Source organism: Malus domestica, chromosome 01 (assembly GCF_042453785.1).
Source record: "Malus domestica chromosome 01, GDT2T_hap1".
NCBI classification, from domain to species: domain Eukaryota; kingdom Viridiplantae; phylum Streptophyta; class Magnoliopsida; order Rosales; family Rosaceae; genus Malus; species Malus domestica.
Window position 1 is genome coordinate 10,359,573 of NC_091661.1, and position 14,387 is coordinate 10,373,959.

Sequence of the window (14,387 nt, forward strand, 5' to 3'; positions counted from 1 at the left end):
TAGTAGAGATAAGTTCTGCGTAAAACATGTAACGGAAAATAAAATGATACAGTTGACTCCCACTTTTTAAGTCAGTTTGGGAAAAGAAAGAAAGAAGAACAGGTGGTGGATTTCATGAACCGCATAGCCAGGTAGGTCTGAGTTGCTAGCATTCACTTGGAGATTCCACATTACAAGGGGCGTTCAAAACCCTAATGACAAACGGGATCCTTTACCCAATCAAGGAAGTTTCGTTAGCTTGAAGCCGGTTTTGAAGGGACAAGGATGCTCTTTGTGGGAATCCGGAAATCAATCAAACGTGTTCGTTTATCGTATATAATGCGGTCAGTTTTTGTTAGATATTATTTATATTTAATTTAAAATTTAAAATGATTTATAATCGTATAATATACAGTGAACGAACACTATTAATTGATCTTCCGAATCTTCGTAGAGAGGATCCGAAGAGGATCCTATTCCGTTTTGAAGGGGCGGAGCGTCCAATGATGTCCCCAATATTCAAGTTCATTTAAGGAAATTTAGCTCCAAAGAAATATTCGTTACAAATCCATGGGTCGTCTCGGATGCGATGCCGACAAGGGGTGCGTCGGCCAAGGAATGTGGGCCACGTGGTTTCAACTGTTAGCGGCTGTTACGGTGACGGCTGAAGACGGCGCCACTGGGGAAAAAAGGTGTATTCTACGTTTATACGTGCCCTCCTCTGGTGCAATACACTAATACACACAGACACAGACAGACAGAGAGAGAGAGGGGGGGAGAGATGGGGTGGGGGTGGGGGTGGGGGTGGGGGTGGGGGTGGGGGGGGGTGGGGGAGTGGGAGTGGGTGTCGAGATGGTGGGGACCGACTGGTGCTGTGGTGCAGTGGTGCTGGTGGCTCACACATTGGGACATCGGGGGGTTGTGGGTCCCACCCCAAAACACATGGGCCCCGGAATTTGGAGTTTTTTTTTGGAGGCATTGGGTCTAGTTTGGAAGCATCCTGTTGCTGCCAGTATAAATGGACCATTCGGGGTTATGTCTCTCTCACATCCATACATACACTTACACAGAAGACGCCTACACACTCTCTCTCTTCCCCCTCCCCCTCCTGAAGAACTCTCTGGCTATTCTTTATTTATATAAGCAGAGCACTCTGTGTCTTCTCCTAAGTTCTACTGCAACACCGCCCAAATCTTTATATTCTCACTCCTCAAATCCTGTTTTCTAAGGTATTGCTTCAATAATACCTTAATTTTCTCGAATGGGTTCGTTTTAATTTTTGGATTTGGTAAACATTTCAGACGTCAAATACCCCCTCCCCACTTGAAACTGACAAATATGTTTATTGGGTTGTTTGAGTAGATATGACGAAGCAGAATGTGGTAGTTTCCGAAGCCGATGCCGAAATCATGAATATGGCGATATCGGTGGCCGTCGCCAACTCTTCCCTTTTCACGGCGGTGGCGGAAAAGCCTCCGGTGGGACCTCCAGGGTACATCTCCATTTCGAGAAAGAGGTTCATGAACTTGAAGAACCTAGACAGTTTCAATGGAGCTGAAAGAATGAACTCTTGGGTGGACTCAATGAGAGCTTCTTCTCCCACTCATATAAAGTCCTCATCTTTTCTCAAAGAAAACTGGATTGTGAGTACCATTTGCAAAATCTGTATTCTTAACCAGTTTAACAACAGATTAATATAAAACATTGGGTTCTAATTTTGTAATACTGATAAAATACAAAACAGCTTCAGCACCCATCGGCCTTGGACATGTTTGAGCAGATTATCGATGCTTCGAAAGGGAAGCAAATAGTTATGTTTTTGGACTATGACGGCACACTGTCACCCATAGTTGAAGACCCAGATCGAGCTTTCATGTCTGATGCAGTAAGTAAATACATACATACATACATACATATATATATATATATATATATATATATATCATCTTTCAATCTTGTCCTTCTTTTCTTTCTTGCTTTCCATGCGGTCCGTATTTCTTAACTTTTCTGTAACAACACAGATGAGAAAGACAGTGAAGAAAGTTGCTAGATGTTTTCCCACTGCCATAGTGAGTGGAAGATGCAGAGATAAGGTACTACATTTATTTTCAAGCTCCTTTTAGTCACTGCATACATATCTTTTCATGCATTTTTTAACTAATTTTTTCCGTTTTTGCTTTTATTAACTGTATATTTTGTTTCGGGAAATTGTGAACTGTAGGTTTACAAATTTGTAAGGTTGGCAGAGCTGTACTATGCTGGTAGCCATGGAATGGACATTAAAGGTCCAGCGAAAGGTTCCAAATACATGAAAGTGAGTGCGTGTAATTGTACTGTATTATCTGTGTCACCCCAATCTCCTTCCCACTAAAAATAAATAAAAATAATAAATATCACTATTCCTTTTTTATTCATTTTTTTTTTCAAATAATTTATTTATTTTAATTACTCTTCAGGTTAGTCAAGGTGTTCTTTGCCAACCAGCAAGTGAGTTCCTTCCAATGATTGATGAGGTTTACAGACTGCTTGTTGACAAGACCAAATCGACTCCTGGAGCCAAAGTGGAGAACAACAAGTTCTGCCTCTCTGTGCACTTTCGATGTGTTGATGAAAAGGTATGCACTTGATTTTAACAACTGTCGTTTTTGAGAAATATACACGTATTGTTTTAATTTATTTTATTAAAATATATAAACACATGACATGACAGAAATGGAATGAACTGTTCCTGCAAGTTAGATCAATTCTGAAGGAGTATTCAATGCTCAAACTTACCCAAGGAAGAAAGGTGAGTTTATTATGTTATGGTATCTACTTACTTGCAACCTAGACAATCTTAAATCCTGATGCTTCGTTTAGGTTTATCAATTTAACTTTTTTTATTGTCATATATGTGGTGTTACTGGGATTTGTATCTCACTTTCAATATTGCTACTTGTCTAATGCAGGTCTTAGAAATCCGTCCAACCATCAAATGGGACAAAGGGAAGGCTCTTGAATTTCTACTAGAGTCACTTGGTGAGTATATTTTGCATTGGACTGTGTTCTAATTGTTTCATATTACTGTATTTTTACCTTGGAGTTAGAATATATGCAGTCTTACAAGAAAACTACCGCTCTGATTATTTTATTTTCTTAAAGTAATACTATTAAAAAATTAATATTACAATTATGTGCAACGCTCTTTTTCTTCTATAATTGAAGAACAATTCATTTTGGATATGTAGGATATGCCAATTGCACCGATGTATTTCCTGTATATATTGGAGATGATCGAACGGATGAGGATGCATTCAAGGTATTAAGAGAAAGAGGACAAGGTTTTGGCATTTTGGTGTCAAAAGGTCCTAAGGAAACCAACGCAACTTATTCTTTACAAGAACCAGCTGAGGTGAGGGTCCAATATGTTGTACTTGTAACTTGTAACTTGTTTATATATATTCATTGGATTTCAATGGTTTACTTTTTTAATTCTAATTTTTATGAATTTAGCATATTTTGGCTTTCGAATTCACTTTATTTGTTTAATTATTTTAAAAGGTTATGGACTTTCTTCAGAGATTGGTTGAGTGGAAACGACAATCAGTACGGGCCCATGCTAATCCATAAAGAGTTTGAAGATCTAAATATATTCGTCTGCACCCTTCCAGGAATTGTTCAAAGGGGTGATTAATTTAGTCAGACAATGTAATTTTCTTTTGAGGTTGAGTTTTGGAAAAGCACAAGAAAAAGGAAAGGAAAAAGAAAAAGAACTGTAACATTTTCTTGGCTTCAATGCCTTGTACATTTTGTAACTATACTGTACAAGGAAATTATATATATGTAATATGGCAAGTTTATAAATGGTGTTATCTTATATCTCTCTGTTTCTTTTTCTATCCATATTTAATTTATCTCTTTACTGTGACAAAAAGAAGCTTAATGACGCCAATATCTTACAGTATCTGTTTGATCTTTTAATGTTATGTAATTCGACTAATCGGCATTCAGATAGCAAACTAGCAAAGTCCTTGGAGTTACCTAAGGTTCTGAGATAGTATTGATCTTAAATCATAAAATTTACATAGCGTGTAGGTGAAGTAATTAAGATTTAACTATGATCTTCGGCGGCTTGAGTGCTGATGCGGGCATGCCAATTCGCCGCAGAGTTCGGCCGGCCGAATAACTTGAATGGGTTGATGTAATGGAGCACGTTGCTAACTTATGAATCGAGCAATTTAGGCCGAGAAATGAACACTCTTGACCTTGTGTTCTAAAACCTAAGGACGAGGTTATGCAAATCATTGTGATGTTCTGGATCTTGTGCACCATTCGGCAACTCCAACTATATTGGTGAAAATATAGGCCGCCCAAATTAGCATCAAATTGTATGGACAAATATACTCAAAGAAGATAAGTGTCATAATCGTAAAAATGGTTTGTCTATCTGTGTGCCGAACTCTAAATATGATTTGAGATTAACCAATCGTAATATACCACACTTCATCGAGAAGCCTGATGAAGTTACCTCTTTTAGTAAAAGAATCAAACACTCATTGGCATTTGGGACTTAGGATAAATAGCCAGTCATAGGCTCAGAGAGAAACCTTGTCTATCCAGTCGATCGAGACTTTTAAGACAGACTTACTCTATAGCACTAGCCCTATCTATTAAGTCACGCCATGATCTCGACACACGTCAAGGATCGACACGTGACACATGAATGTAGGGCATGCAGGAAATTAAGCACAAGATACACAATAGAGTGGTCCTGAATGGTTGTAATCCATTCGGTAAGCGTTCCATCCTCTCTAGAATACACTTCTGGCTATATTTGTAGGAAGTGCTAAGGAATTTTACCCGATTTTCTATAGTGGTTTCAATATAGTAATAGTTTTCTCGAATATCCTTAAGGCTCAAAAAGCGTTCTTTCGGAACGAAGTGAGTATAAGGATTCCCTTTATAGTAAAATTAGTACCATTGGACAACATAGGGTGGTGCCATGACTTGTAATCAGGTTGGACAAGCCTGAAAGGTTTGTCAGGAGGGTGACTAGGTATGAAGTTAGCATATATAACCAGACAACTAACTTCCCCACTAACCATACCTAAACATGAGTTAATTGGACTCGTCACATGTATTAACTTTCGTCAATTAAATCGTATTTGAGAATAATAATGTTATCCAAACACCAAGGGGTTCGGGCAATGTGGCATTCTGTTGACTACATTGTAAAAGATAAAGTTGGTACAAAGGAAGAGGAAGATGATAGAGAGAAACAAGAGAGATTGTATTGATTGATTAGAGAATACAACTGAACTTAAGAAAATGATAACTATACAATCCCTTATATAGCCATATATCCTAATTAAACTACTACCCTTCTAACTATTTCAACAAATTCAATCACTAGAATAATGCCATGTGGCATTTCTGTTATATCAGTTATTACTCCCCCCTCAAACTAAACTTGGAGTATCCAAGCGAAGTTTGAACTAGCCAGGTATTTGAGACTAATCTGGAATTGCGAGAGCAAGATATCTGCCATGCTTCAAGAATTAACCTACTGCAAACAAGAAAGCACCCACTGACACCTTTGTAACTGCTGACCAAAACCTCTGCTCACCCTATTATCATCACTCAAGACTACAACTTTTGCCATTGGTGAAGCCATGATGAAAGCCACAAGTACAATCCAACTTTATCTTTAACATACCCAACAAATTTTCGACTTTGAACTAAGAAGCCATAGTAAAACACTCACTGTATATGCAAATCACCCAACCTAAATCTTTACAGAGACTAGCACCAAAACAACCAAGGAGAATGACACTCCAAGAAACCAATCAACCAAGGAGAATGACACTCCTGATAGCTTCCTAGATCTTCCAGATACCAAAATTAACCAAGGAGAATGACACTCCAAGAAATCAACATCATAGGTTGTTATAAGCTTCTGAACAATTCAAACCCAATAAAGGGACAATAGAATTTCAGTGAGGTAGAGAGACAGAATTGGACACCATAAAACTTGCACAGTTCATGGTTCAAAAATCCAGCAAACCAAATGAAGTCCATGACAAACACTAATCTTGAAGCAATGAAGAATCTTGAACCCAAATATCCCAAATATCACACTAATATCCCAGAAAAGACTCACAAGAAATATGAACTTCAAGCACTTATTACTCAACATATCAACTGAAATGACTTCATGCCCACAACAGCAAACTAATTGATTTACATAATACTGAAGGTCATTGTAAGAAATTCAGGAAATGTGGCTGCAAAACTTAACCTTCACATGAAAATTCTGAGCTTAGCATTTCGTCAAACACTTGGACTACACAAATGTCTAAACTTTCTTCCATACCAGAGAACAGAGCACAGATCAAATTCGCACACAATATCGAAAAGCATTGAAGAACATGCACCATAAATTGATGACCAGAAGTAGTCTAACCTAATAAGTGCTCTAATGCAGTGACCTTCGCATGGAAAGATTGCAGAACATTAGGTACAGAACTATGAAATACAGCTGCAACAGCCCTAGATCGAAAGAAACCCTTTCCTGCTACAAAAAATGTTGTATTATTAACTGTAAGTGAGGTGGATTGTGACATTGTCTTTCAAGAAAACCACCTCGGCGTGCTTTAATGGACCCATTAGAGTCAACCAAGATGTTTTCACCAAAAAATCAGCCATCCAAGCTAATTACATCAAGTTTGACGGCAAGACCGAGTTAACACATGTGATCTAGAAACCATAATAATAGCACCAAGCTTCAACAAATCTCAGTTCTTTATTTTCACCACCAAGACCGATTTGCTCGGCGGCAAGGCTATCATCCAGAAGACCGATTTAACACATGTGATCCAGAAACCACAACCACAACACCAAGCTTTAACAAATCTTAGATCTTTATCAGCACTGCCAAGACTGATTTGTTCGGCGGCAAGGTTATCGTCCAGACCATCTGCATCCTCTTTTCTCCTTTGACTCGATCGCCATCAAACTTTCGTCCTTCAAAACCCTAACTTTTCCTCTTAATTTTCATCAATGGCGAAATCCACCGTCATAAAAAACCATCGCTCTACGCAATCAAGGCCATCGACCTCAACCAATCCACGGCCGATTTTGAGAACAAGCTACACGACTCCCCCAAGAACAATAAACCCAACATGAACAATCACAATAATTGTAGAAAAAATCAACCCAAGAACAATCGCGGAAGCACCGAAAATCTAATGAAAATTTGGAAAGAAACTGTTTGTACCATACTTGACAAATCCCGAAACTACTAAGCACCGGTCAACGTTATACCGTCAAGGACCCAGAAGAGTTTCCCTCTAACCAGGAGGCCAATCATAGCGCGACACGTGTCGACATCAAAAGCCAATCATAGTGCGACATGTGTCAACATCAAAAGCCAATCACAACACGACACGTGTCAATGTCAGAATGAAACTAGAAACTCCCTTTTATAAATAAAGATCATTCTCTCACAATATTTCCTAATGTCATTTGTACTAAATCATTCACTAGTATTCACTAAAGGAGAGGTTGAACCTATGTACTTGTGTAAACCCTTCACAATTAATGAGAACTCCTCTACTCCGTGGACGTAGCCAATCTGGGTGAACCACGTACATCTTGTGTTTGCTTCCCTGTCCCTATCCATTTCCATACTTATCCACACTAGTGACCGGAGCAATCTAGTGAAGGTCACAAACTTAACACTTTCCGTTGTACCAAAGTCTTCGCTGATTTTGTGCATCAACATTTGGCGCCGTCTGTGGGAATCGACACGAAAAACTATGTCAGTTCTCTTTCATTTTCTGATCTCACCACCGTGAATCTGCACAACCCAAGAACCCACAACCTCCGTCTTTGGCTTTTCCAGAAAACCCTCACAACTTCTCCATCCTCCCCATAAAATTTTTAACAGCCAATCCACCCTCACCGCCACAATCGCTCCAAACAAACAATGAACAGGCCTCCCACAGCCAGCGTGCAGAGTGTCGTGTCCCAAGCAATGAGCCTGATCCAATCGTCACCTCCGACTTGGCAGTCCTCCGTCCTTAGTAACGTTATTTCTGCTGGGTTTTCCAATCCTGGTCTCTGGACGCTCTGCCTCTGACATTGGAGCTGCTTTCTTGCTTGGTACTCTCACTTGGCGTGCTTTTAGGTTTTCTGTTTTTTCTCCTGGTGGCCACGTATTTCATCATTACCCAAATCCGTCCCGCACCGCCATATCAACATAGCGATCCATAGTCACCGACCCGGATCGCGTTTGCTTGCCTGCCGCACCACCATCAGCCGTTTGCTGCCTTGTTTCTCCTCATTCTCCAATGAATCTGCAGAAACCCATAAAATCAAACCTCACAGATCGATCATATCCTCACCTCTCACCTGCAAAATCCTCGAAATTCCTTCAAAAACCCAGTTTCTCTCCCCTCAATGTTTTAATCTTTCTAGCTCGTCGACGCCGGCACCCAACACCTAGCTGCAGTATTCCAAAGATTCAACATTTTTTATCAGCAACCGGAAATGGTGCAGCAAATCTAGAGAACTCGCTTCGTTACCCTCTCGGCGTCATCGTGGTCGCCCTTTTTGCTGTTGCCGATCAGTGACTTGAAGAGGAGGTTGACCCAGGTGGTTTCCACGGACGATCTCAGAGACTTCTCAATTGAGTTGCCGAGAAGAAAAGCCTTTAGCAACCCGTAAAATGGGTTTGAAGAGAGAGGAGAAGAGGAAAAGTAAAAGATGGGTTCTTTAGATCTCACACTCTAAAGCTTGTTTCTTTTTTGTTGGTTTCATTCTCCTCTGCCTTTTTTATCCTAACAAGGTGAACACGCTGAGGAACAAGTATATGGAGGCGGTGTTGTTCATAGTAATGTCTAGCTATCTTTGGTTGCTGTTCATAGTGATGCCTGGCCAGTTTCTGTTGCCTTCTACTTTGGTGCCAGATTTGGGTTCGACAAGGCTGACAATATTCCATGTGGTTTTGGGCTGTCCAAGCAGCTATCACTTTGGAGAAAGGAATATTGCCCTTAATCATGTCATCAAGCGACATATCCAAAGCAGTCGCTCATGGAGAAAAGTCGACACAGAAAAGCAGAAAGCAAAAGAAGATAAAAAGAAGTAGACATAATTGCGGTGGTGATGGCATGTAGAAAAGGGAATTATGGGCATAACCCATTGAGCAGATGGTCAGATTTATTTTTGAATGATGTAATTTATTTTTCTTATATTTCGGAGACATCTGTATAAACCTCATTAGAGGGTAAAAAAAAAAAAAAAAAAGGGCTAGCCCAAAATAATGGGCTGCAATGTCATGTGGAGGGCGAAGGCCCATATGCCCAAAAAAGCCAGACCCTCTATTATCACCAACCAAGTGATCAAAAGTACGCCCAGTACTCCATAATTATTCGGCAACCTGCCGCTCTTATCACCAACCAGGTGATCAAAAGTACGTCTAATACTACAAAAAATTATTCGGCACCCTGCCACTATTATCACCAATCAGGTGATCAAAAGTACGCCCAGTACTCCAAAATTATTCGGCACCCTGCCGCAACTATCACCAACCAGGTGATCAAAAGTACGTCCAGTACTCCAAATTTATTCAGCAGCCTGTTGCTATTACCACCAACAAGGTGATCAAAAATACGCTCAGTACTTCAAAATCATACATGAGCACTACTCATGTCAATCATACATAAACATTCATGAGCATCACTCATATCAATCATACATAAACATTTATGAGCATCACTCTTGTCAACATTCATGAGCATCACTCATGTCAACATTCATAAACATCACTCATGACAACATCCATGAGCATCACTCATGTCAATCAACATAAACATTCATGAGCATCACTCATGTCAATCAGCTTTAAAAGCTTCATTTACAGAGCTCTAGCTTCGAAAGCTTCATTTACAAAGCTCTAGCTTCAAAAGCTTCATTTACAGAGCTCTAGCTTCAAAAGCTTCATTTACAGAGCTCTAGCTTCAAAGCTTCACTTGCAAAGCTTAAGTGCAGGGTATACAAATACCGCTCCCGAACAACCGCCACTTCAGCCCATACATGGATTCAATTTGAAGTCTCCAGCCAACAGACTCTATTGACTGAAGACTTGGGGGACTACATTATGTACCATATATTGGGCCTCAACTGGGCCTCATAAAAAATACTTGGGGGACTTAGCCCATTATTTATGTATTGAGGAGGGAACCCTTATTTTATAAAAGGGACTCCCTCACTTTCATTAGAGAGCACCCATCACTTATGTATTGAGGAGCGAGCTCTTCGTTTATAAAAGGGACTCCCTCACTTTCATTAAAGAGCACCCATCACTTATGTATTAAGAAACGAGCCCTTAGTTTATAAAAGGGACTCACTCACCTTTATTAAAGAGCATCGCCGTCTGCTGAGCAAACCGCATCGCCACGAGCATCACTCCTAACACATCACTTATGTATCGAGGAACGAGCCCTTAGTTTATAAAAAGGACTCCCTCACCATCATTAGAGAGCATCGCCGTCTGCTGAGAAACCACCTCGCCGCGAGCATCACTCATAACCCATCACTTATGCATTGAGGAGCGAGCCATTAGTTTATAAAAGGGACTCCCTCACCATCATTAGAGAGCATCGCCGCCTGCTGAGCAACCACCTTGCCGCGAGCATCAACTCTAGCCCATCATTTATGTATTGAGGAGCAAGCCCTTATTTTATAAAAGGGACTCCCTCACCTTCAACGCCACGAGCCGAGCCAACCAAGGTCACATAAGCCACATGCCGAGCAACCTCGCAACATGTGCTACTTCTAGTTGAGCATCATTTCACTTTGAGCACCTCCTCAGATCGAGTATCTGTCCTAGACGACATCTAGTTACTTCGACCCACATATGGACTGAATTTCAAGTCTCCAGCCAAAAGACTCTCTTGACTGAAGCGACACACCTTGCCCCGAATGAGGGCATGCTGGCCATCACATGAGAGTGACGTAACCATTTACACAGTTCGGAAGCTTTAAAGATACAATTACTAAGATGTAACACCTGAGGGTGAGTCCTACTTTTGTGAATTCTGTCAGAACACCGTTGGATTCCTCGTGGCCACCAAAGCTTTGTTATCTTGAACCTGGAGGGGAGCAAAACAAAGTTGAGTGGGTCAGTAAAACAAAGTTTTTCGAAAATTATCTCATTATCAAAACGCTAACCCCTCGCTGTAAAACCTGTATACTTTCCCAGAAATATGTAATACGTATACTTGTCTCAAAACCATACTCAGAAATAGTGTTATGTGAATTATATGTCATGCCAAAATATATATCTCATCAAATCATATAAGTAACTCATGCAAAATAATATGTCAACTGGATCTACCTATAGTGGCCTGTACGGCTGAATCTATAGCTCATAATCAATCTCATCAATCTTATCTAGCCGGAGTCATCGCAAGTGACATGTACGGCACTACACTGTACACGAGTCGGAACCCCTGAAAAGGTCTGTGCGACTGAACTGGGTGAAATATAGTTATGCTCGCGCTATCCTCTCCTGATAGCTATGCGATAAATCGCTAGTCACCTACGAGTCGGAACCACCTCTAGTGGTCTGTACGACAAGACTGGGCACCTAAATTGGCTCCAATTGTGAGCATATGGTGCGGGTGTGACTATATATATACAGGCCTGAATCATCTCTACTAAATCACAATCACCCTAGTGCAGGTTTATGAGCTTTCAATCATATCAACTCAACGAGCTTTCAATCATATCAACTCAACAATTACATAATTTAATTTATGAACTTACCTGGCACTTACATGTGCGTCCGCAGCACCAATCATGCATGTATGCAATTACTAATGCATAAATAATTAGGCATATATTTTGCATGGCATTTCATATCGCATTTCATATCACATTTCACTTAAATTTATTTCCTGGGAAAAAAATCTCATTTATATAGGTATATACGGAAAACAAAACTGCCCATTCACCTGGATTTCGCCCTACAACTCCCTAGCACAACACATCAAGGCGTCATGACGATCGGCGCCTAGAACAATCATCAAATCAAACCTCAGAAATCATATCGATAGAATATATAACTTATATAAAACACGTCACTACGTAGTTCGATCTGGAAGATCTGCAACTCAGATTTCCAATCCATAACTTCCAGAGGTCCACAATATATCTCTAGAACAACATACTAAAATTTCCTTACCATCCAACGGTCGGATCTCCGTCAATTGTCAAAACCAAGTGACGGTTAACATTCTATTTTATGAACTTACAACTCTAATTCCGGAAGATTTGTAAATCAGATTCCCAATCCATAAGTTCCTATAATCCTCAAATATTACGTATTACAACGTATCAAAGTTTGGTGACGATCCAACGGTCGGATCGTCAATTCACATTTTCACCTAACCACGAATCGTAACGAACTTAGGTTCAATAACTCAATTTACGTCAATCAATTATCAAAACTGAACCTAGAACATTAAACACATGCTAAGAATGACATTGGTGGGCCACTGGCCACGCGCTGCCGCACGGGCCGCCGCGGGTGGCGGTCGGCCGCCTCGTCTTGCCGGAAAATCCAACTCTCTCCAAAAATTACCAAAATTTACAAAAATGAAGATCTCAATGAGTAGAGTAAACTTTATACCTGAGGCCAAGGCCAATTTGGCCAGGAAAAGCTCCAATTTTGCCAAAACAGTACGAAACCATATATGTGGTGTTCTTGAATTCGTCATCAATTCAACTCCGCCGCTCCAACCAACAATTGGGCATTGTTCTAGGCCTTAAGGTAAGTGTATGTGTAGTGTCAATTGGAAGAAATTGTTTCAGAATTAGGAGAATCGACGCAAGACTTGCCGGAGTCACCATCGCCAAATGTCACGGATTTGACCCAATTTCCATCGAATCTTGAGAAAAAATGAAGGAGAAGAGATGTGGTGATGCTTGCAGGTGGAGATGGGATGAAAATCGCCTAAAAAACGGCTCAGAACCGCCGAAATTTCACTGGGTCGACGGGTTGGGTGCGCGCGGGTCGATAGTATCTGACCGATCCTTTCATTTTCCTTCATCCTCCTTTCCCTCCTTTCCTTCTTCTGGTTGGCCAATCAGCTTCCTCTCTCCTCTCCCCATTCGGCCTCTCCTTCTTCTTCTTCGATTAGGCAGTTTTGCCCAATCTCTCTTTTTCTCTTTTTCTTCTGTTTTCCTTTCCTCCCGATGCCTTCCTCTTTCTTTTCCCATTTCTAATAACAACTAATAAAAATAATAACACATAAATATATATATATATATATATATGTATATATTAACCAAAGTAAAAATACTTCTCAGGTTAGAGTTCCGTAAAACTTTAACCGTAACTCCAAATCCTCTTCTGCTCATATTGTCAAGTACTTCAGGAATACGCTGAAATAAGTTCGTACTTCTCACTATACGTTGGTCAACGAAAGTCAAAAACCCTTCACCTCTAGGGCATTTTCGTAAAATCATGGATGGGCTGTGACATGAAGACTTGGGGAACTACTGTTTGTACTATACTTAGGGCCTCCGTATTTAGATCTCGTATAAATACTCGGGGGACTTAAATGTAATTATGTAATAAAGAAAGGGGCAAATATGTAATAAGTGAGGAGCCCTTATTCTATAAAAAGACTCCTCACCCTCCTCATTATGGGAGGCCAACTCTTAGGCCTGAAGCCCCCTCACCTTCTCTCACCTTACAGAGGTTCTCTCCCTCACCTCTCAAATAAAGACAATATCAGTGTGGACGTAGCCTAAACCTTGGGGTGAACCACGATACATCTTATGTTATTTACTATCTTGCAGATTCACGGTCGGATTTACGTTGTTCCAAGACCTCCGGTTTGTTGGAAGTATGCCCACAAAGCCACTCATTTGATGTAATAGCTTTTGGAATACTTATTGTATTAAACTTTTATATGTTTAATGAAGGGCAAAGCTTATTGTTAATCACTATTTATTGTATCATGTGTTTAAGCAATAAGGGAATCCAAGGAATGTATTTGTTCTAAGAGATAAGTGATCTAATGAGTTAGATTATCGAGACCTTTCTCTTATGTTCATTCCTAAAACGTTCCTAGCCATAGGATTGCCAATTGGGCATTAACAATCCGCTAAGGTTAGTATGTGTTATGTTGACTCAAACGTGAGTATGAACTAGTCTCAAGTCATTTGGTGTTGGACACTGAGACAAACACATAGGTGCTCGAAAAGGTAATCGAGTACACTGAACGTCGATCAAAAGAGAGTTCGAACATACATGTCATGTATGAACTCTAAAGTTGCAATATGCAAAGTAGTCCTTTGACCTGAGGCATCATAGATGTCTAATGGTTAGGTCCTTGATCTTTGATCATGTCAACGGC

At 40.2% G+C, this 14,387-nt stretch overlaps 1 protein-coding gene across 2 annotated transcripts; it reads left to right on the forward strand.

Annotated features, from left to right (window-relative positions):
• The first annotated feature begins 1,025 nt into the window (after positions 1 to 1,025).
• Positions 1,026 to 3,835, forward strand: LOC103408485 (probable trehalose-phosphate phosphatase J). Of its 2 annotated transcripts, none has more exons than XM_008347333.4 (10): positions 1,026 to 1,208; positions 1,342 to 1,622; positions 1,724 to 1,864; positions 2,001 to 2,072; positions 2,201 to 2,293; positions 2,436 to 2,594; positions 2,690 to 2,767; positions 2,928 to 2,997; positions 3,207 to 3,370; positions 3,520 to 3,835. In XM_008347333.4, the coding sequence occupies exons 2-10, from the start codon at positions 1,344 to 1,346 to the stop codon at positions 3,586 to 3,588; spliced, it is 1,125 nt and encodes a 374-aa protein (XP_008345555.3). In that variant the 5' UTR covers positions 1,026 to 1,208; positions 1,342 to 1,343; the 3' UTR covers positions 3,589 to 3,835. The 2 variants fall into 2 exon arrangements, with proteins under 2 accessions (XP_008345555.3, XP_070679004.1); XM_070822903.1 differs by having other exon boundaries at positions 3,538 to 3,835.
• Positions 3,836 to 14,387: the final 10,552 nt, after the last annotated feature.

What these genes read in the sequence shown, in the direction of transcription:
- LOC103408485 (XM_008347333.4), top strand. Translation starts at nt 1,344, where the DNA reads ATGACGAAGCAGAATGTGGTAGTTTCCGAAGCCGATGCCGAAATCATG. An exon ending in AAGGTTCCAAATACATGAAA is followed by an intron (nt 2,294 to 2,435) that starts GTGAGTGCGTGT and finishes ATTACTCTTCAG; the next exon opens with GTTAGTCAAGGTGTTCTTTG. An exon ending in AACTTACCCAAGGAAGAAAG is followed by an intron (nt 2,768 to 2,927) that starts GTGAGTTTATTA and finishes TGTCTAATGCAG; the next exon opens with GTCTTAGAAATCCGTCCAAC.